Source organism: Eschrichtius robustus, chromosome 4 (assembly GCF_028021215.1).
Source record: "Eschrichtius robustus isolate mEscRob2 chromosome 4, mEscRob2.pri, whole genome shotgun sequence".
Lineage (NCBI taxonomy): Eukaryota > Metazoa > Chordata > Mammalia > Artiodactyla > Eschrichtiidae > Eschrichtius > Eschrichtius robustus.
The window spans coordinates 65209785-65234046 of NC_090827.1; the positions used below are offsets into that span (position 1 = coordinate 65209785).

Here is a 24262-nt window from a genome sequence, read left to right on the forward strand (position 1 = left end):
TCCCATAGGGTCACTTTTTGTTTTCAACTGAAATGTCAGGGTCATGAAGATCACAGACTGAAATCTTTCTTGCTACTGTTGAAGACTAGCTTCTTGTTAACACTAACACTCCAGACAGAACCTGAGGAAGGTTGGGGGGGAAGAGGAAGGGGTTCCTTTCTCATAGACCTACCCCTCAACGCTGCTTCCTGTCACTATCATGTTCCCAATACCACACTCAACAAATGAGATCAAATTCTATATTCTCAACCTACATATTCTACATTCCTATTTCTGAACTTTTAAAATTCTACTTCCAATTAGAAATTATTTTCTCCCCTACCTCCAATCATTACTAAGACTATGAAACATCCAATGAATTCCAGCTGATATGCCACCTTATCTAGAAATATCTCAAGAGAAAACAAACTTTCATGTGCATTCTGTGCCCTTAGTGATATATTTATGAAATAATGTATTAATCATTATGTAATATACCTTTAATAATATATAACAATTTTAGGTATTTCATGTCCTTAACAAATTTTTCAAGTGAGTATCTACATATTTATTCAATCCTTAGCTATAAAGAGAATGCTATGAAGTTATCAAGAATTCACCACGATCAGCCTATGAAGCCCCTGGACCGAGCAGTCTTCTGGATTGAGTTTATCATGCGCCACAAAGGAGCCAAACACCTTCGGCCAGCCATCCACAACCTCACCTGGTACCAGTACAATTCTTTGGATGTGATTGGGTTCCTGCTGGCATGCATGGCAACTTTTATATTCCTGGTCACTAAATGTTGCCTGTTTTGTTACTGGAAGTTTGGTAAAACTGCAAAGAAGAAAAAGAAAGAGTAGTGTTTTTTTGTTTTTTTAACAGTTGGGCTGGAAACCTTGATAAAGTCCATCTGAATTAACCCAGCCACTGATTTGAACAGATTCCTCTCCTACTCTCCTGGGTTCTTATCCATTCCTCAGCTTATCAAGTCACAGATCAAAGACTCACCCCAAAAATGTGCCACATGATTTAGAATTAAGGTTTAATCTAATCTATTCTTTAAAAACAGAGGATAAACAAATAAACACATGGAAGTTGCTACCATTAAAGACTTAATGCTTTACTTCATTCATTGCTTTCAGCTCAACAAATTGAGATGCTGTTTGAGGCCTTAGGGACATAATGATTAATTCTATTTTCAGTACTGATCATATTGAATATTTCCTAAATATCTAACATCATTTTGGGCCCAGTATGTAAGAATTATTGCATATTATCTAAAGGAACTAGACAAGAAGTAGTGTAGAGCATACTTTCTCTAGTCAGAGCTTCCCTTCCAATCAGGAAGGCCAGGAGACTGTTAGGGTTTCTAGTCTGCTATTAAGCACGTTTTGCACCATCACTTTCCTTTCATATGACACACTGGACTTTGCCCCTCTTAGAATACAAAACACTACTTTTTGTCTTTGATTTGAAGATTGTCTTTCATTTGGATATTAATAATGATAGTACTTCATTTGTATTGTAACACTTTGTGGCTTCGGAGAACTAGTTAATTATCATATGTTAGCATGGTTAATAGTATGATGGAGCAAAAGTAAATGATTGGAATTTAATACCCACTTTTTAAAAGTAACTTAATTTTTAAAAAAATTCTTTCCTACGTTAATTTTACTTACAATAAACACATTTGGAAATAAGCAAACTTCTTAGACTACACTGCAGATTCTTTGGGGGGAAAATGCATTTCTCTGAAATACTATCTGCTATGAGGATGATTTCTACATATAATCAGAAACTCGGTGAGTTTTCTCATTTCTTCCTTTTCTTTTACTCCATAACTTCCCCTGGTCTTCTCATAAACTGTATTGTGATGACTATACCAAGCACAAGTACTTAGGCTTCTTATTAACTAGCGTCAGCCTGAAATCTGCAGTAAACATGAAGACAACATGTTGAATTTTAATAGAAAGATGTCTCAAAAAAAAGAGTATTCCCTCTCCTTCTTCTCTAACCATACAGGATCAATTTTGGGGAGTTCTGACAATGATTTTATTTTGAAATTCTGCCAAATTCTCCATTTAAAAAAAAAGTCTCTTTCTTTCATTTCCAAAAAGTAGTCTATCTTCAGTATGCTTGCCAATAATTTGCCCATGAGGTCAAAAAATTATTCAATATAATACATATCAACCAAGTTCAGTAATAATTTACTATGGACTTTGATATTTATAACCCAAGCAAAATAGACTGAACGTTACTATCATAGAACAAACATAAGTCTATCGAATATAAAATTATTTTAGAAAATAATATAAAATTATCTTAGGACAAATGAAAATTATTTGGGCATTTATCTGTTTTTTTAAACAGGAATAGTGGCACAAATAAATACAATGTAAATATAAATTTATTCTTAAATGGTAAATTAACTATAAAGAAATATAGCAGAAAAAACGTATTTTCTTAATTTTATGATTTGAAATAATTAAATAATTATTATACTTTAAGGTATAAAGTTTAAAAAATGTAAGCACTAATGCTGTTTGCTTTAAGATCTAATTCATGTAATCAAAGCAATAACTTACCATACTTCTAAATCATTTATTCTGGCAATAAGATAATGTCCTTTCCTATAATAATCTTTAAAATCATAGTTTAATCTTAATGTCAAGATATCGCTTCACTTTTTCATTCTTATAAAATGCTTTAATATAAAGGAGATTAAACCCAAGATTTGGATACCTTGTTAGCAATTTGTTTATTCAAAAGAGCTACTCCAACAAATAAGTGAATATATTCTATTTATAGAGACCAAAGCTTTTCTTAAACACAAATATTTACCTATTTATATCATCTATGCATCATTATATTAACAATCTGGTAATAATTTTAGGTATGCAGAGGTTAAACCTTTCTAATATGTTATATTTTTCCAGTTTCAGTTTCAATAAGAAGACTTTTTTCTGGAATTTGATGACCTCTGGCTTTCCTAGTCAGTTAAAACGATATGATTTAAAATACTCTATTTGTAAACGACATATAATCTATATGTGGCTATGTTAGGAAATCCTGCTCAAATATCTTCTGTGTCATGACTTATTGGAAAATGATAATAGGTATATGCAGGTATTTTGTACATGTGCACATGCATATATGTGTGAACACAAAGTCAAGCTCTATCTGTTATAAATAAAAAGTGATTCATATGGTTGTATGTTTTGATTGTCAAACTTGCTTCCCTTTTCTGATGAGGGAAGTGTTTGTTACTGTAATGTTCTACATATTTTACCAACAATAATGATTAACCTACAGCCTCAGATCTACCATACTCCCCAAATTTATGGGAATATCAATGGTGATATTTTAAATGGCAATACAGTTGGGACTTCGAAGAGTCTGCTGCCTATGGAACAAGGAACCATCAGTCCCACAATGCACGTTGAATCGCTACCTACCCTTGGCGTCTCAATTTCATTTCCTCTGCAGGTTCTTTGCTTCTGAGTCCCACTCCAATTCTACCATGGTTCTCGATTCTGGCTCTAATGTCTCACTCTCAATTCCTCCATTAATTTCCCACAGAGATGACCTTTTTATATCTTCAGATGTAAACCACTCCTATATGATATCAGAAGTCAACATGATACCATGAAATGCAGGCACCTATTTTTCACCCTTAAAGCATCTGTCAGGTGGTAAAATCATGATTCTTTTACAGAGGGAAACCTCCCCACATCTTAGATCATTTGCCCTGGTTAACATGCTTCATTTTAGATCCTGTCTCCTTTCCAGGACTCCTAGACATAAAATCTCATCATGCAGGTAGCGATAGTGATGATCCTAAAACTCATGGAGAGTTTGGAACAAATTAGACCTTTCTTCCTTTATTGATATAAAACTGCTATTTCATCATGCTCACTGAGAATGAAGAAATGCCCCAAGGTCGATATAAATGGTTAAATGAGAAACTGATTTCTAAAGATGACAAATTCTTCCATGCTAAGTATGGAAGTGCAGCATAAAGAATTTGCATCACTCACATGTGTCTCAATTTGGTCTCCAATTGCACTAGTCAGCCACCAGAGAATAAACAGGTTACACATGAGAAGGTGAATTTCCTTTTGGGGTGTAAAGAAAGGCAAGCAGAGAAGCCCCAGTGGCTTAAGAGCCCACCCTAATGATGCAGATCTCACCAGGAATCAACAAGTCTTCCCTACCATAGCGAAAAGACTCATCCTTCTATGTATATTTTATAGAATAAAGGTTATTGCAGGACTAAATTCCTGGTTAATCCATGATCAGTAAGGTGAGTGATGAATGAGATGCACTAAATGAAATGATGTCTTTCACCTCCGTCTCCATGTCATTTATATTCTTCTTCCTAGGTAAGTTGGAACTTCCTGAAATGTATTGATTATTGCAATTTAATATAAGTAAAAGGTTGCTTGATAACTGCCCGGAAAGAACAAGTCCATGAAGAAGTATAGCATGATTTAATCTATCAAATGTTTTCCCATATCTAAATTTGTGTCTCTGGTTTCAAGAAAAAACATAAGTATTAAAAAAACTGAAAAATATTACTAAGCAAGCAGGAATGGGTAAAAGGGAGATTCAACAGCAAAAAGCTAAAAGTTAGCACTTGTATATATTATAGCTTGGTCAAAATATCTCCTTTGTCAGTTTCTATCCATAGACTAAATCAACAATGCTGTGACGGGTGCCTGTTCAAGGAATGACATAAAAAATCTGGAAAGTTAGGCTGGAGAACTGACTTGGTTGTAAAAGCCTATTGGCAGTAACCGTACAATCAGAAAATAGATACTTGATAATAATAATCCTAATGTTAATCCCCAAAGTTTTAGTTTTCCTTAACAAATGAATTTTAATCCATTGAGAAGGAAGGAGTAATAACAGACAATGCCCAGAGACAACTCATCCATAACTAAGCAATCTTCCTTCCTAATAGAGAAATAGCACAGATACAATAATAGAAAAACTTGAATTTGGAGAAGAGATATCAGAGATATCATTCTGAAAGCTGCAGGAACATCAGGTGTGAGCCCGTAGAAACGTTTGATTTGTAAGGCAAACAAACATAAAGTTTACATAAAGTAGTCATACTTTCTTATGTTTAAAGTAGATTTTTTACTAAAACCATGTTTGAAAGATGTACTTCCTCATGACTTTATTTATATTTTACTGAAGTTTCTTACTGCAGTATAATATAAATGGTTACGTTTGCTTTGTAACTCCTCCCGTCAAGAGGTGAAGCTACTTCTCCAGCCTTGAATTTGGTCTTGCCTCATGACCCGTTTTAAAACCCAATAGAAGGTAGCAGTGTTTGTGATATATCATGTATTTGATAAATATGGAAAAAGCAGAAATTATGAGGAAAATGAAGGTACATGTTTGTTTCTGCAGAATTAGTGCTTTGAAAAATATGATAGAATGAGAACTTTAGACCATCGTATTAAGACTAAGTGAGAAAGCCAGAGGAGCCTCCTTGTCAGAATATAAAGCAATTCTCATCTCTTGCAGAAAGCAAAAAAAAGAAAGAAAAATCAGTTTTATTTTAAAATAAAACATTTCCAGTTCTACTTAAATTCCCAACCTAGTTTGAACTTTTTTGAAGAGCAGGACCCTGGTTGAGAAGGAAAAGAATGCCAAGACATCAGAGAAATAGTTAATGTATGTGAAAATCTTGAATTCCTAGATTCCCCCGAGCCCACTCCTCTCTGTGAAGGGGTAGCACTTCTCCATTGTTTGAGGATGATATAGGGTCCTCTACCCTACAGAACATCTTACGTCCCTCTCAGTATCTGCTCTTATCTCCCCTCTTGGCCACAGGCCAATGACTAGGGTTAAGTCACACTGTAGAAAGCCAGGTATAAGAAGGATCAACCAAGGGAGGAAACATAGTATAACCCAAAAGAACTGGAGGACCTATCCAATATTTCCCAGCAGGAACTGAGAGATTATATATGGAACTGTATGCTGAAGAACAGGATTAAGGAAAGTAAAACATAAAGTTGTATAAGGAAGCATCATTTAAAATTTTGGAGCACTCTCTCAGGACATAGGATTTAATACCTGGGTTCAGACTCCAGGAGATGGTGGTAACAGAGTACTAAGATGCCTGTAGAAACTTGGAAAAAGTGATGGCCCTTAGGAAGTAAAACTGATATGCTGGAAGTGCCATGATAAACAGTGAAAGAAGGAATCCAAAGGCTTAGAATAGTGGATATATTAAGATCTATATGCTTGTAAGTCTGGAAAATCTACCACATGATTGTTTACTGAAGTTATAAATTGTTCAGTGTGGCCATGGTCTGAGGGCCAGGTGGTTGGCAGTAACAAAACTGAGCTCAATGATGTTAATTGTAATCAAATCCAAAAATAAGAGAGACTAGTGATGGTACTCAATCATCAGAAGTCAGACAGTCACAATGGTCACAGTGAACAGTGAGGTTAGAGTGGCAGCCAGGCAGTCTTAACCCATGAAAAGCTATCAATATGGCGATAGAGATAAACAGGCCACCAAAAAGGGCATTGTCCTGTCTATACTACCAGAAGCGCTCGAGCATGAGTATCAGAAGGATGAGGACCATCGCTTCCCTCAAATCATAATCACTTGCCAAGACTTTAGACCTGAGAGTTTTTAGACCTGATCCATTGACTAATGAAGAGACTGGGTCCTTTAGAGGAAGAACGCTGTAGCATCACAGTAAGTGTACGTGCTAATAATTTCCTCAATTCTTTCCCAAGAGGACGACAGCATCCTGGGACAGCTGATGATTTTTTCAGTCCTTCAAATATATAATTGGGTAGAAATACTTTGTCAGTGACACAAATCCAAACTGTATCCTTGACATGTGGGATAAAAGGTGTAATAGTGGGAAAGGTCGGGTAGAAGCACTCTGCATTAGATTCCTAGGGCTGCTATAACAAATTACCACAAACTTAGTAGTTTATAACAACTGAAATTTATTCTTTCACAGTTATGGAAGCCAGAAGTCCTAAATCAAGGGGGTGTTATGGTCCATTACTTTTTGAGATTTCTTGAAAAATCCATTCCATGGCTCGCTACAAGATTCTGTTGGCTTCTGACAATGCATGCTGTTCCTTGGCTGTGGTTTCTCTCAAATTGCTCTCTCTCTTTTCACGTCACCTTTTCCTTTGTGTGTCTATAAACCCCTTCCATCCTCCTTGTCATAACAATATCTGTCATTGGATTTAGAGCCTATCCTAAATCCAGTATGAACTTACCTCGATATCTTTAACTTAATTACAGGCATACATGAGAGGTATAGCAGGTTGGATTCCAGACCACCACAACAAAGCAAAAGTCACAGTGAATTGAGTCACAAATTTATTTGTTTCTCAGTGGATGTAAAAGTTATGTTTGCATTATAATGCAATCTATTAAGTGTGTAAAAAAAAGTACCTTCCTTAATTAAAAAACATTTTATTGCTAATCAATGTTAATCATCATCTGAACCTTCAGTGGGTCATAATCTTTTTGCTGGTGGAGGTCTTGCCTTTTTGATGACTGTTAATGAATCAGGGTGGTGGTTGCTTAAGACAAGGGTGGCTGTGGCAATTTCTTAAAATAAGACAACAATGAAGTCTGCACAGCAATTGACTCTTTCTTTCGTTTCTCTGTAACATACAATGCTATTTGAAAACATTTTGTGCTCAATAGAACTTCATTTGAAATTGGAGTCAATCCTCTCAAACCGTGCTGCCCCTTTATCAACTAAGCTTATGCAATATTCTAAATCATTTGTTTCCATTTCAACAATCTTCGTAGCATCTGCACCAGCACTACTTTCCATCTCAAGAAGTCACTTTCTTTACTAATCCATAAGAAGCAACTCCTCACTTGTTAGTTCTATCATGAGATTGCAGCAATTCAGTCACATCTTTAGGCTCCACTTCATTTTTTTTTTTTTTTTTTTTTTTGGCTGCTTCGGGTCTTAGTTGTAGCATGTGGGCTTCTCTCTAGTTATGAAGGGTGGGTCTTCTTTTCTCTAGTTGTGGTGTGGGCTCCAGAGTGCACGGGCTCTGTAGTTTGAGGCACACAAGCTCTCTCACTGAGGTGCGCAATCTCAGTAGTTGTGGCACGCAGACTTAATTGCCCTGCAGCATGTGGGATCTTAGTTCCCCGACCAGGAATTGAACCCATGTCCCCTGCATTGGAAGGCGGATTCTTTATCACTGGACCACCAGGGAAGTCCCTAGGCTCCACTTCTTTTTTTTTTTTAACATTAAAATAGGAACTATAATTATGGATAGCAAAGGAGATAATCACTTTTAAATATTTATTAAAAGATTTCAGTTCCTGATAGGATATAGTTAGTTGTGGCGGCACACTCCCAAACACCAGAAAAAAAAAAAAAAAAAAGATGGATCAATTACAAAAGCTGATTTTTAAAGATATCAAATTCTTTTGGAGCAATGAGGATGAGATAAATTGGAATTTCAGAAGAGGAGGAGACTCTACCATAGTAGGCTGGGATCACTGGCTGAGTTTCTTGTTCATTGCTCGGAGCACGTGCTGATTCTGAGCTTGGAGTGGGGCTCAGGCTTAGCTCAAGCAGAAAGAGTCTGTTGGCAGAGAGAAAGCAGCAGGCTTTTGACTTTGTTCCATACTGAAATCTGTGTTTGATTCTTCATAATCTCACTATTGTGTACTCTTGTGGGGGAAAAGGCAAGAGTTACATGGGACCAATACTGGTTCTTTAAAGATTTTTCTTAGAAAATTTGATGGTAAAACATTTCCCGTCTCATATATCAGTTTGTTTTCCCTCTATCATTCTTTATTTTTATTCAGGAAAACCTACCACATTATGTGAGATTATGGGGAAAGCTGAAATGTGGTTGATTCGAACTTACTGAGATTTTGAATTTCTTCACCCTTATTACCTAATCTTGAATTTGTTGGAGGACTGCACTGCAAGCCTGAAAAGCCCCTGCTAAAGGTAACTAAATGTACTTATTATTGCCTCTTTGAGTGTTTACCTCTTGGAATGATTTCTAGTTTATTATTTTTATTTTATTATTATTTATTTATTTGATCTTCAATCTGAAAACTTGGACATAGGAATTAATGGGAATTATCCACTTGGAGTATAATAATACCATAGTATTAATAACATTATCATGGTAATCATTAATGATGTTCATCAAATATGCCAGATATTTGACAACAATAAAAATCCCTAGCTCCTGAGTTTAGCGCAATTGTTCAATACTCTCCAGGCAATGAGTATGAGCTGAAGTGTCATGTATCACTTCCAGGTCCAACACTTAACTGTCAGGAGCACTTACTCCAGAGTCCTCTTTTCTGTGATGTCAATGGGCTGTGTTCCAGAGTGGCTACTCTGTCAACCTGAGTCCTGGTTAAAGAATATATGTAACAGTTGCAGCTCACTAGATGGACATATGGCATGGGAAAGAAATAAGCTGTTGTTTGAAGCCACTGAGATTTTGGAATTGCATGTTATTTAGCATAATCTTGTCTAAGACATGGACAATAGTGGGGAAATTATAACACGTTGAGAAAAGATCTAATAGAAATGAGATGGCCCAGTAAAATTCTGGCAGAAATTCAGTAATGATGACCTGTTTGATTTGAATAGAGGAGAGAAATTAGACTGGAGACATGATTGGAGGATAGGTTGTGAAAAAACAAAGGGGCAATGCTAAGTATTCTTCACTTCAAATTTGAGGTCAATGAGGATCAACGTATAATTTTTAAGCAGTAATGTGATATAGCGTTCCCTTTCGTAAATTTTGACTATTGAATTGTTTGGAATGGAGCAAGATTTAAAGCAGGGAAATGGGCTGAGATACAGTTGCAATAGTTCCTGAAAGTCATTATAAAGATCCAAACTTCAATATGATAGCAATTTGAATATAAATGGAGAGATTTAGGAAGTATTTACAAAGAAAGTCAATAGGGTTTTCTGATAGGCTGAAGGTGGAGATTAAAAGAGAGAGTGCCAGAATTAATCCTGGGCTTTTGTTTCTTTGTATATGTCAGCCCTTTACTTATTTTCTTTTTTGGTATGGGCAATTTAGTAGTGAATATTGTCATTTACTAAGGTGAAGTAAATGAGAGCAGTTGTGAGGGAAAATGATCGTTTCATATATGGGTATGTTGAATAAGATACAATGCAGTGTCTAGCAAGCAGCTATAAAATACATTGTTTCAATCTCAGAGGACAGGTCTATGCAGTATTTGTGGGGTTTTTTAAAAGTAATTGACTATTTTTAGAGGCATTTATATTCACAGCAAAGCTGAGCACAAAATACAGAGGGTCCCCACCTATTTCTAGCCCCCTCCCATACACAGCTTCCCTCACCATCAATATCCCACACTCCTGCAGCACATTTGTTACACTTTATGAACCAACATCCACGTGAATATCAACAAATGTCCATGGTTTACAGTAAGGTTTACTCTGTGTGTTGTACATTCCATCTTTTGATAAATGTATAATGACATGTTATCTACCCTTATACTCTCATACAGAATCTCCGCTCTCCTAAAAATCCTCTGTGCTCCACTTCTTCATCTTTCCCTGCCCCTAAATCTTTAGAAATCACTATTTTTACTTCCTCCACAGTTTTGCCTTTTCCATAAGAAGTGGTTTTAAATTAGGGATGTCAATGAATAAGAAGACATGACTTTGTATTGGCTGTTAATTGTAAACATTAAAAAAGAAATTGGGGTGGAACAGGAGACTATAATCCAAATGTCTAAGGCTTTTGTGAACAGGTGTTGCTCCTGACAGCCTGACAGTTGGCATTAGAGAACATGAGTAGTTGACGGTACAGAGTAAAGACATAAAGATAAGGATATTTTTTAAAAGCAGAGAAAATGAAACGGTTGGAAATGGCAGTCAGAAGAAAGCAGGACACACATTAAGACTCTGTCTGGACCCTGTTTGATGTAGGTAGGGTAGAATGATTGAGTATACTTAAAGGATTATAGGGCAAGACCTGAGTTTCAGGTAAGGTCAGGAAATACATGGAATACTCATTGAAGAGGTTGAGAATTTGGAGGAATTTTTAAATCATGAAACAGAAATTTTTACTTTATCCTGTTATATGAATATGTACATTAATAGTTTGACAAGTTAAATGGTATTGGATATCCATTCTACATTGTTCTAAGCCATTGTTTCTGCTCAGAAAGCAATCACTTAAATATTCTGAGCCTTTTTTATTTTATTTCATAATTTTTGATAAAAGGTCTATGCCCTGTTGGGATAGTGTGAGACTTACTTATAAGTATATTTGTTATATTTAATAATTCAAAAATATTCAGAATTCTCCTATTGCCTTATTATTGACCCAGTAACACACATACATGTATATATAATGTGTGTTTGTGTGAATTTGTGCATTTATTTATTTTACCAACTATATGTCACCAAGGATCTAACTGATTTTTTTTGTATGAACTTTAAAGTGTAAGAACTTTGAAGTATTTCCAGTGGATCTTATTTCCCCTGTCTCCACCCATCAGAGAACACTAGAACCCTGGGGACACTACAAAAGCACAATCACATCTCTGCAGTCCAATAATGACATGCTCTCACACTCATGGAAAAAAAAAAAAAACGATTCCTAAGTTTATGACAGCTGTAAGGGGGTTCTTTAATATAGCAAGCATTTTCACAACATTAATTGTTTGAATAATTCACATGATTAATTGTGGTATTAGAATATTTCCAGAAGATTTTCAATAATATCCCTAACTATAAAAAGCAGATACTAGGGACCTCCCTCGTGGTCCAGTGGTAAAGAATCCGCCTTAACGGTGCAGGGGACGCGGGTTTGATCCTGGTCAGGGAACTAAGATCCCACATGCCGCAGGGCAACTAAACCTGTGCACCACAACTACTGAGCTCGCGCGCCTCAACTAGAGAGCCTGCCGTGCCGCAAACTACAGAGCCCACGCACTCTGGAGCCCACGTGCCATAACTAGAGAGAGAAAACCCGCACACCATAACTAGAGAGAAGCCCACATGCCCCAATGAAGAACCCGCGCACCGCAAGGAAAGATCCTGCATGCCTCAGTGAAGATCCCGCGTGCTGCCACTAAGACCTAATGCAACCAAAAATAAAATAAATAAATCTTTTTAAAAAAAGCAGATACTAAAGTACACTGTATCTACATTTACATACAAATACGAGTCAATGTGAATGTGCAAAGTAACACATAAAGAGAGTGACAAGTAAAGTAATCGTGAGGTTTGAGGCTCTAATAGAAAGGAATATGATGGGAGAAAGTGTAAAACTTGAACCTTTCCACAAACAGTAACCACATTTCTGTTCTGTTTCTAAGTTAGAGTATGTACAATGACAGATGATATATAAGTGCGAGCCCTTTGTTAACTACATTTGTGCCTTAATCCCTCTGCAGAGCTCTCTGGTAAATTAGCCTGGATCATTTTGTTAAACTCAAAGTGTACACAGCTGCTTCTTCCCTTGAGCCAAAATCTTATCAATGTCAGGCAGCTATGTCAAATTAATGAGATCAATGTAAACATTAAAAGGAAAAAGCAGCATTGAAGACCCATCTTTGGAACAGGGTCTTTTCTTCTTAAACTTTTAGCCCCATCTACTGAAGAAGTAGAGGGAGAATCACAGTTAATCATGTATGTGTGTTCTTGTAACACTCAGCGCCACAGTCCTCTAAGGAATGTGACCCAACTAGGAATCTGCAGTAAGACTCAGACTTTCATCTTTTCCCTGCAAGGAAGATGTAGGAAAAGGTTGGAGAGAGGAGTGAAAAATTTCCCTCCAAATAAAAGTAATAAACTTATTTACCTCCTTCACACTAGTCACACTATTCATATTAACAATTCCAATTATAATAACATTTACAATTATAAACTCCAGCATTTACAAAATATATATCCATCCTATGTAAAACAACAATCTCATATGCTTTTATCGCCAGCCTAATTCCAACAATAATATTTATTCACACAGGACAAGAAATACTTATCTCAAACTGACATTGAATCACAATCTAAACCTTAAAATTATCACTTCAAAATAGATTATTGGGCTTCCCTGGTGGCGCAGTGGTTGAGTCTGCCTGCTAATGCAGGGGACACGGGTTCGAGCCCTGGTCTGGGAAGATCCCACATGCCGCGGAGCGGCTGGGCCCGTGAGCCACAATTGCTGAGCCTGCGCGTCTGGAGCCTGTGCTCCGCAACGGGAGGGGCCGCGATAATGAGAGGCCCGCACACCGCGAAGAAGAGTGGCCCCCGCTTGCTGCAACTAGAGAAAGCCCTCGCACAGAAACGAAGACCCAACACAGCCAAAAATAAATAAATAAATAAATAAATAAATAAATAAATAAATAAATAAATAAATAAATAAATAAATGTTAAAAAAACACTTTGAAATATTCTAAAAAAAAAAAAAAATAGATTATTACGCAGTAATGTTTGTGCCAGTAGCACTATTTGTCACATGATCTATTATAGAATTTTCAATATGATACATGTATTCAGATTCCACTACAACATGAAAAAGATGTCAATTTGATTTTGAACGCCAAAGCGTAAGTTTGTGGAATTATGGAATTTGGGGTTTTCTTTTTTTAATTTCAGAGCCTCAGAATGTATTAATCATTCTCTCAATTCATGCCATACAATAATCAGCCCATAGCTGACATCTCTTTTGATTTATTTTCTTACATTTTTTTTCTTTATCTTCTTTTTTTTAATTACCCCATAACCAGTAGGCACCCAGTCAAATGCATTTAATATTTATCATCTCACTTCAATTTACACAGATACTGTGGATCTTCAAACTATATATAGTATTGATTTGAGTTTTATAATTATGTAAATTGTTTTATACTATAATTCACATTTTCTTTTTATTATTACTCTATGATTTTTTTCAAATATATCCAAGTTTCTATTTGTAAATCCATTTCATTCATTGTGAGAGTTGCAGAGTTTTGGTTTATGTACTTATCACATTTTATTTATTCCTCACAAAGGGTAATTAGGTGTCCCCATCTCCATCCTACAACAGAGAATATTAGGAGGAAAAATTGCAAAGCTAGGCATATATTTGAGATTTATATACAATAGTGTGATTAAATTGTAGTATCATGGGTTATTGGCATATTTAATTGTGTTGTACATTTCATTTCACTGAATATCTGTACAAATGTGTTGTTTCATCAGGAGTGCATAGGTGGTCACATCTTCCACATTTTATCTACACCTTGATACTATTCTATTTGTCAGTTTCAAAGAGGTAAAGTGATATTACATTGCTGAATTTTATTTGTATTCTCTGTAATAGCAAAGCTGACCATCTTTTCAGAAACTTATTAGTTATTCTTATTTTCCCTCTTTGAAATTCATATACTTAGTACATTATTTTGGATATTCTAACTTTTTTTGCAAGAAATACAAATTCTTTCCATAGCATAGAATATCTAAGTATTAGTCCTTGATCTAGCCATTGCAAATATCTTCTCCTATGACTTCATATATTTGTTAATATTACCTCTAATTTCCTTTTTAAACATAAACTGCCAAATTTGATGTAATCAAATCCATCCTTTAATACCTTATGATTTGTACTTTTCAAAGTCTCATTTAAAATATTTGTATCTTTTCTGAGGTTAAAGAGACATTCTCTTATATTTTATTTTTAAGTGTATAGCATTATAGTTTAACATGATATATTTAATGCATTCAGATTTTTTTATTAATACATGGTAGGAGGTAAATATTCACCTCCCTGCTTTGTCTGAATAATGAATATATTGTTATACCACTACCTGATAAACAATCCACTCAGTATGGATTTTCCTCACTGGTCGTCCCAGTGAATTGTGATACCATTTTTAGCATAAATGGGGCTTTCACATACTCATGGGTCTCTTTCTATCCTAACTACATTATTCTATGGTTCACTTAATCTGTTAGCAATTCAGTAGCCTTCATTTTGTATTCTGCATTATTATCTGATGAAGTAGTCTCCAGTATTTCCTTTTCTTTTTCAAAGTTCATTCATTATTCATGAAAATGTAATTTTTATATAAATTTTAAAATATTTGCCAATTTGTCAAGAAAAATGCCATAAATGAAAAGAAATTTAAAGAGATTGATAGCTTTACATATTAAGTCAATCCATGTAAAATATAGTGTGATGTTTAATTTTATGTGTCAACTTGCCTGGGCCAGGCACCCAGCTATTTAGCCAAACATCATTCTGGAAGTTTCTGTGAGGGTATTTTTGGATGGCATTAACATTTAAATATGTGGACCTTGAGTAAACAAATTGCTCTCCATTATGTGGGTGAGCCTCACCCAATTAGTTGAAGACCTGAATAGAACAAAAGACTGAATGCTCCCAAGCAAAAAAGAATTCTGCCAGTAGACAGCCTTCAGACTTGAACTAGAGCAATGGCTCTTCTCTGAGTCTCCAGCCTCATGGCCTATTCTGCAGATTAAACTTTCCAAACTCCATAATCATGTGAGTCAATTTCTTAATATAAATCTCTTCCCTGTCTTTCCCTTTCAAGACTCACACATTTTTTTCCTTCTCTTATTTAGTTGACTTAGTTTTAGTTTTGTCAGTAGTTAAACATAGGATGAAAGGATCATTTTTTACTTCAGCAATGATTAAATATGATATTTTTATTTTTAATGGAAAGCCATATATTTCTATTATATTACTGTCAGCCTCAGAGTATTCATTATAGTTCTTTCTGCATGTCTTATCTGGTCAGGAATTTATATGGCTACCTTATTTCTAAATGTGTTTATGGAAGCTTATACAAAGAGAAAATGTAACCAGAATAAAAGAAAACTGAAATTTAGAAAACATAATAAAGTAAATATACCAAAATTATGTCATTATACTGACTGTGATTCAGCAGAAAAATGAATGATAATCTTAATAGCATCCAAAACTAAATATAAAATGAAGCACCAGAACTATTTAACTTAAAGCAGGAATCAAACGTTCTTCATTTGGAACATTGTGGAGAGGGTTTTGGAAGGCAATAGAGAGTACTGAATATAGTCATTGGCTTTACAGTCAACAAGCTTAACTTAGAAATTTGGCTCTGCCAGATACTGCTGTGTAGACTTGGACAAATTACTTAACCTTACTGAGATAGCTTTCTCATTTGCAAATGTATAAATATCTCTTAGGATTCCCATATATCTAAGTTAAATGATACATGTAAAGAGCTCTGCACATGGCAGAAGATAACATGTAGTCAAAAATTTGTAAACACACACACACACACACCGCTCTATCATGCTGAAGGGAACATCCAATTTAAGTCATTTTCAATTTGTCTAATAACCAGTGATTTCAGGTCATATTTTCTACACTGAAATGGTTAACATATGAAAAAACAGAAGTGTTCTAATAATTCAGACACCTTGAGAAAAGTGTATGACTTATTCTTGGAACTATCAACTTTCATATAACAAAGACTGTTTCCCTCACAGGAGTTAGAAGAGTTTGTGCAAAGCTCTGAAAAACTGGAGTTGTGCACAGTTTTGGAAGTTTTAGCCACAGCAATCAGAGAAGAAAAAGAAATAAAAGGAATCCAAATCAGAAAAGAAGAAGTAAAGATGTCACTGTTTGCAGATGACATGATACTTTCACATAGAGAATCCTAAAGATGCTACAGAAAACTACTAGAGCCAATCAATGAATTTGGTAAAGTAGCAGGATATGAAATTAATGCACAGAAATATCTTGCATTGCTATACACTGATGAAAAATCTGAAAGTGAAATTAAGAAAACACTCCCATTTACCATTGCAACAAAAAGAATAAAATATCTAGGAATAAACCTACCTAAGGAGACAAAAGACCTGTACGCAGAAAACTATAAGACACTGATGAAAGAAATTAAAGATGATACAAACAGATGGAGAAATATACCATGTTCTTGGATTGGAAGAATCAACATTGTGAAAATGACTATACTACCCAAAGCAATCTACAGATTCAATGCAATCCCTATCAAACTACCACTGGCATTTTTCAGAGAACTAGAACAAAAAATTTCACAATTTGTATGGAAACACAAAAGACCCCGAATAGCCAAAGCAATCTTGAGAAAGAAAAACGGAACTGGAGGAATCAGGCTCCCTGACTTCAGATTATACTACAAAGCTACAGTAATCAAGACAGTATGGTACTGGCACAAAAACAGAAATATAGATCAATGGAACAGGATAGAAAGCCCAGAGGTAAATCCACGCACCTATGGTCAACTAATCTATGACAAAAGAGGCAAGGATATACAACGTATATAAGACAGTCTCTTCAATAAGCAGTGCTGGGAAAACCAGACAGCTACTTGTAAAAGAATGAAATTAGAACACTCCCTAACACCATACACAAAAATGAACTCAAAATGGATTAAAGACCTAAATGTAAGACTGGACACTATAAAACTCTTAAAGGAAAACATAGGAAGAATGTTCCTTGACATAAATCACAGCAAGATCTTTTTTGGCACACCCCCTAAAGTAATGGAAATAAAAACAAAAATAAATAAATGAAACAATTCATTTGGACCTAATGAAACTTAAAAGCTTTTGCACAGCAAAGAAACCATGAACAAGATGAAAAGACAACACTCAGAATGGGAGAAAATATTTGCAAATGAATCAACAGACAAAGGATTAATCTCCAAAATATATAAACAGCTCATGCAGCTCAATATTAAAAAAACAAACAACCCAGTCCAAAAATGGGCAGAAGACCTAAATAGACATTTCTCCAAAGAAGACATACAGATGGCCAAGAGGCACATGAAAAGCTGCTCAACATCACTAGTTATTAGAGAAATGCAAATCAAAACTACAATGAGGTATCACCTCACACCAGTTAGAATGGGCATCATCAGAAAATCTACAAACAACAAATGCTGGAGAGGGTGTGGAGAAAAGGGAACCCTCTTGCACTGTTGGTGGGAATGTAAATTGATTCAGCCACTATGGAGAACAGTATGGAGGTTCCCTAAAAAACTAAAAATAGAATTACCATATGATCCAGCAATCCCACTACTGGGCATATACCCAGAGAAAACCATAATTCAAAAAGACACATGCACTCCAAAGTTCATTGCAGCACTATTTACAATAGCCAGGTCATGGAAGCAACCTAAATGCCCACTTACAGATGAATGGATAAAGAAGATGTGGTACATATATACAGTGGAATATTACTCAGCCATAAAAAGGAATGAAATTGGGTCATATGTAGGTACGTGGATGGACCTCGAGACTGTCATACAAAGTGAAGTAAGTCAGAAAGAGAAAAACAAATATCATATATTAACGCATATATGTGGAATCTAGAAAAATGGTACAGATGATCTGGTTTGCAAGGCATAAATACACATATGTAGAGAACAAACATATGGACATGGGGGCGAGGGGTGGTGGGATGAATTGGGAGATTAGGATTGACATATATACACTAATATGTATAAAATAGATAACTAATAAGAACCTGCTGTATAAAAAAAATAAATAAAATAAAATTCAAGAATAAATAAAAACCTTAAAAAAAAAACAAGTGTACCATACTAATGTTAGATGCTAGTAATAGCAGAAATTGGGTGTAGGGTTTATGGAAGTTCTGCAATTTTTCTGTAAATGTAAATGTATTCTAAAACATAAACTTTAAAAAAATCTGAAAAAAAATAGTAATTGGAAAATATTTTTTTTAACGAATGAAAACACAACAGTCCAAATCAATAGATGTAGAGAAGCAGGACTCAGAGAGGAATTTATAGGTGCAAGTGCCTACATTAAATAAGAAGAAAGATCTAAAAATCAATAAACTAATATTATACTTTAAAGAACTACAAAAAGAAGGCAAACTAAACCAAAAGATAGCAGAAGGAAAAAAATAATGGAGTTAGAGCAGAGATAAACAGAATGAAAAAAAAAAAAAAAAAAAAAACAGAGAAAATCAATAATACCTAAACCTGGTTCTTTGGAAAGGTCAGCAAAATTATCAAACTTTTAGCTAAACTGCCAGAGAGAAAAAAAAAGTAGATGCAAATAATTTTAAAATGAGAAATGAATCTAGGGAGATTACTAATGGCTTTTCAAAGATAAAAATTTTATAAGAGGATATGAAGGAGGTGTAGCCAAGATGGGAGAGTAAGAATACCTCAGCTTACCTCTTCCCACAGTGAGACAGATAGGGGGGATGAAGAAGTGGTATAGTCAAGACTCATACCACCAAGTGAGCAAATTAGCAAAGGTTGTCCCCAAGGAGTGCATAGTTCAAGCCCAACAAACATTAGGCTCCCCAGACCAGGGCTCTGGCACCAGGAAGCCATGCCCCCAAAACAATGGCCTTAAAGGCCAGTGGAGAGTACTTTCAGAAGAGCTAAGGGCTCATAGTAATCAATCTGCCACAACAAGAGGACACAGGTAGCCCAAATACAGGTACCCCTAGAGCATCTAAGTCTGGTGACCGGATGAGGGTGCACTGCTTGGATGGATAGGATGTCTAATACAAAAGGCCACTTTTCCAAGGTCAGGAAATGTAACCAACCTTCAGATACATAAAAATAAAAACAGCAAGTTGGGTGAAATAAGGCAACAGAGGAATATGTTGCAAATGAAGCAACAACATAAAACCCCAGAAAAAGAACTAAGGAAGTGGACATAGGCAATCTACCCCATAGAGAGTTCAAGGTAATGATTGTAAAGATGTTCAGAAAAACTGGGGAGAAGATTAAATAAACAGATTGAGAAGGTAGAAGTTTTTAGCAAAAAATTAGAAAATATAAATAAGAACAAAACAAAGATGAACAAAACAATAACTGAAATGATAAATACACCAGAAAGAATCAACAGTAGATTAGATGATACAGAGACATCGATCAGCGAGCTGAAATACAAAGTAGTGGAAATCATTGAAGTTGAACAGAAAAAAGAATAAAAAGAAAGGAAGACAGTTTAAGAGACTTCTGTGACAACATCAAGCACATTAACATTTGCATTATAGGTCTCCCAGAAGGAGAAGAGAGGCAGAAAGGGGCAGAGAACATATTTGAAGACATAATAGATATAATTCCCTAACTTGGGAAAGGAAACAGTCATCTAGTTGTAGGAAGCAGAGGCAATCCCAAACAGGATCAACCCAAAGAAGACCACACCAAGACACATTGCAATTAAAATGGCAAAAATTAAGAGAAAATTTTAAAAGCAGCAAGGGAAAAGGAACAAGTTACTTACAAGGAAACTCCCATAAGCCTATTGGCTAACTTTTCAGCAGAAACACTGCAGACCTGAAGGGAGTGGCACAATATATAATATTTAAAATGATGAAAGGGGAAAACCTACTACCAGGAATACTCTCACCAGCAAGGCTCTCATTCATGTTTGATGGAGAGATCAAAAGTTTTACAAGCAAGCAAAAGTTAAAGAGTTCAGCACCACCAAACCAGGTGTACAAGAAATGTTAAGGGGACTTTTCTAAGTGAGAGAGAAAAGGTCACAACTAGAAACATGAAAATCACAAAAGGAAAAATTGGTAAAGGCAAATATATAGTAAAGTTAGTAAATCAGCCAAGTATAAAGCTAGAAGGAAGGTTAAAACACAAAAGTAATACAATCATGTATACCCATAATAAGTAGTTTATTTGTTTATTTGTTTGTTTGTTTGTTTGTTTGTTTATTGAATAAGACAATAACTATGCAATAGCTTTACATGTTGTAACTAGACTTATCGTGATGATCATTTTGAGAGGTATAGAAATACCAAATAGCTGTATTGTGTAACAGGAACTAACATAGTGTTGTAGGTTAGTTATACTTCAAAACAGAAAAGAAAAAACAACCTCATGGCAAAACAGATCAGATTTGTGGTTACCAGAGGCAGGGGCTTGGGGAAGGGACAATTGGAGGAAGGTGGTTAAAAGTTTCAAACTTCCAGTTATACAATAAATGAGTACTAGGAATGCAATATACATCATAAATAAACACTGCTCTATGTTATATATGAAAATTGTTGAGAGTAAATCTTGAGTTCTCATGTCAAGAAATGTTTTTTTCTATTTCTTTAATTTTGTACCTACATAAGATGATGGATATTCACTTATTCACTTATCACTTATTGTGATAATCATTTCATAATGTATGTAAGTAAAATTATAATGCTATACAACTTAAACTTAGTGTTGTATGTCAATTATATATCAACAAAACTGGAAGAAAATAGGATATTATCAAAAATTGCACAACAAAAATTAGACAACCTGGAAGACGTGGATAAAGACCTTGAAAAACTCAATTTACTTACACTGACTAAGCAAGAAATAGAGTATTTCAACAGACCTATATCAAATTAAGAGACTGAAATAGTAATCAAAACCTACCAAAAAGGAAAAGTCTTGGAGAGATAGCATCACTGGCAAATTCTATCAAACAGTTATATAATTAAATAATTAGGTAATCCTTTTCAAATATTCCAAAAAAAGTGAAAAGAAGGAAACATTAAATAATGCTGTGAGGCTAGATTTACCTGATATGAAAGCGTGTGTATTGCCGAAACCTGCTTTCAGTTTCAAGGTTCGTTGGACTCACCGGCAAAATAACCACTCGTCTCACACAACTGAACAGATTTAATTAATTTCTTTAAAAGAAGATGATTTAACTTAATTTCAATATACAGTCATTAGAAGGGGATGAATAAATGCATTAGAAAGACATAACAGAGTATACATCACCGGATTGGGCCGACACCTTCATCCAGATTCAAACAGCAGCTGGGAAATCCCGAGTAACAGTAATCTGGAGTCCCAGCTGGGAAGGGTCCCAGGCGGTGCGTCCACCTCAGGGGTGAAACTTCAAATTGTAGTTCTGGGGTCTTCCGTTTATAATTCCAGGCCACAAACTGATGTCATCAGTTTGCATGCAAAAATGCAGCTCTGGTTCAACTGTAACAATGCTGTTGATTTCACCATAAGAGTCACAAGATTTTCTAGACCCCAGGGGACTAGCCAGGTCCCCAGGGCTCAAGAAATTCCAAGACCCACTCCCTTTCTTATTGTACTTGCTGCTTGACTTGTTAGTAACAATTGTTAGGTGTGCAAGCAGGCATGCAGTCCAGGCAGGGTCACAAGTCGGTCAGAGGCCTTCTTTTGCCTCTGAAGCCTAAACAAGACTACTTTACTAGTTTTCCCAACAGCCAGATAAAGACACCACAAAAGAATAAAATTACGGACCATGATCATTTCTAAATATGGATATTAAAATACTCAAGAAAATATTTGCAGATCAAATCCACTAGAATATTGAAAGGAGTATTCACCATAGTAAAATGATACTTACTCTATTTGTGCAAAGGTGGTTCAGCAAATGTAAATCAATCCATATAATACAGCCCATGAATATAATGAAGGGAAAAACAAACAAACAAACAAATGATCATTTTAACTTACACAGCAAAGGAAGTTGAGAAAATCCAACATTCTTTTGATGAAAACTCTCAAGAAACTTAGGAATAGAGGGAGAAGTCCTCAATATGATACAGGATACTTTTGAAAAACCCACAGCTTATATCATACTCAGTGGTGTAAACTGAAAGCTTTCTTCCTAAGATCAGGAAAAATACAAGGTTGTATTGTTTCACTGCTGCTATTTAACCTTATACCAGAAGTTCTAGCATAGGAATGACACAGGAAAAAGAAATAAAAATGCATCCACATTGGAATGAGAGAGGTAAAGCAATGTGTATTTGCAGATGACATGATACTATACATAGAAAATCTCAAAGAATTCACAGAAAGCTACTAGGGATAATAATCAAACTTAACTAAGGTGCATAATACAAGATTAACAGCAAAAATCAGTTTTGTTGACACACAGGGTCAGTGAACACTCTGAACGTGAAATTTTTAAAATTCCATTTACTAGAGCAACAAAACAAATTAAATACTTAAGAATAAATCTAACCAAGGAGGTAAAACATTTGCATGATGACAACCACAAAATATTATTATTATTATTATTATTATTATTATTATTATTACTGTGCTGCGTGGCATGCAGGATCTTAGTTCCCCAACCAGGGATCGAACCTGTGCCCCCTGCAGTGGAAGCTCAGGGCCCTAACCACTGGACCGCCAGGGAATTCCCCACAAAACATTATTGCTGCAAGAAATTAAAGAATACCTAAATACATGGAAACTCATCCTATGTACGTTCATGATAGGAATACTTAACATGGTTAAGATGTCAACACTATCTAAAACAATCTACAGATTTAATGCAATGCCTATCAAAACTCTAACAGCCTTTTTGTAGAAATAAAAAAATCCAATCCTCAACCTCATATGGAACTACAAGAACCACAAATAGACGAAACAATCCTGAAAAACAACAAAGTTAAAGGACTCACACTTTCAAACACTGAAGTTAGAAATTTACTATAAACCTACAGTAAATTAACAGTGTGGCAATGGGAAAAGGGCAGACATATAAACCAATAGAATAGAAGACAAAGTAGAAATTAACCCTCACACGTATGGGCAATTGATTTTCAACAAGGATGCAAGACCATTCAGTGGGGAAAGACAGTCTTCTCAACAAATAGTGCTTGTAAAATCTTGATATCCACATGCAAAGGAATAAAGTTGGACACTTACCTTAAAAAACTTAACTCAAAATGGATCAGAGACAAACTTTAGAAGTAAAAATATAATACTTTTACAAGAAAATCCTAAGGGAAAACTTCATCACATTGTATTTTGCTATGATTTCATAGGTATGGCACCAAAAGCACAAACAATAAAAGAAAAAGTAAATAAATTGGACTTCATCAAACGCAGAACTTTTGTGCATCAAAAGATACTATTATAAAAAATAAATAAAAGGAAAACAGCAAGGGTTGGTGAGAATGTGGAGAAATAGGACCTTGTGCGTTACACTTCTGTTACCAAATGCAAGTTTGTATACCTGATGCACAGTGAGTCCAGACAAACCAAAACATAGGAGTTTGGAGCAGAGAAAGGTTTACTGCAAGTCCACGAAGGAGGTGGGTGGCTTGTGCCCAGAAAACCCGGAACTCTCATAAGGGTTTCAACAAAGCACTTTTAAAGGCAAGGTAAGAGAGGTGTGTGGTTAGTCGTTGAAAACTTCTTGATGTAGGACTGTACTTTGTTCTTGCCACTCTCCAAGTAGGTCAGGTCACGATGTTCCTGTAAACCTCCAACAAGACAAATATTGTTTTC

At 35.3% G+C, this 24262-nt stretch overlaps 1 protein-coding gene and 1 long non-coding RNA gene across 2 annotated transcripts in view; one reads left to right on the top strand and one right to left on the bottom strand.

Annotated features, from left to right (window-relative positions):
- The window catches only part of LOC137764134 (UDP-glucuronosyltransferase 2C1-like), a 31013-nt gene extending 29946 nt beyond the window's left edge, over positions 1–1067 (top strand). The window contains exon 6 of the mRNA XM_068542857.1: positions 563–1067. Coding sequence (XP_068398958.1) covers positions 563–842 — 280 coding nt within the window. The 3' untranslated portion in view covers positions 843–1067. The remainder of the gene's footprint in view (positions 1–562) is intronic.
- On the bottom strand, positions 608–24086 carry LOC137764136 (uncharacterized). The gene is made up of 3 exons (XR_011073922.1): positions 23988–24086; positions 3438–3597; positions 608–816 (listed from the first exon to the last, which is right to left on the bottom strand). It is a non-coding gene; the product is annotated as an uncharacterized lncRNA (long non-coding RNA).
- Positions 24087–24262: the final 176 nt, after the last annotated feature.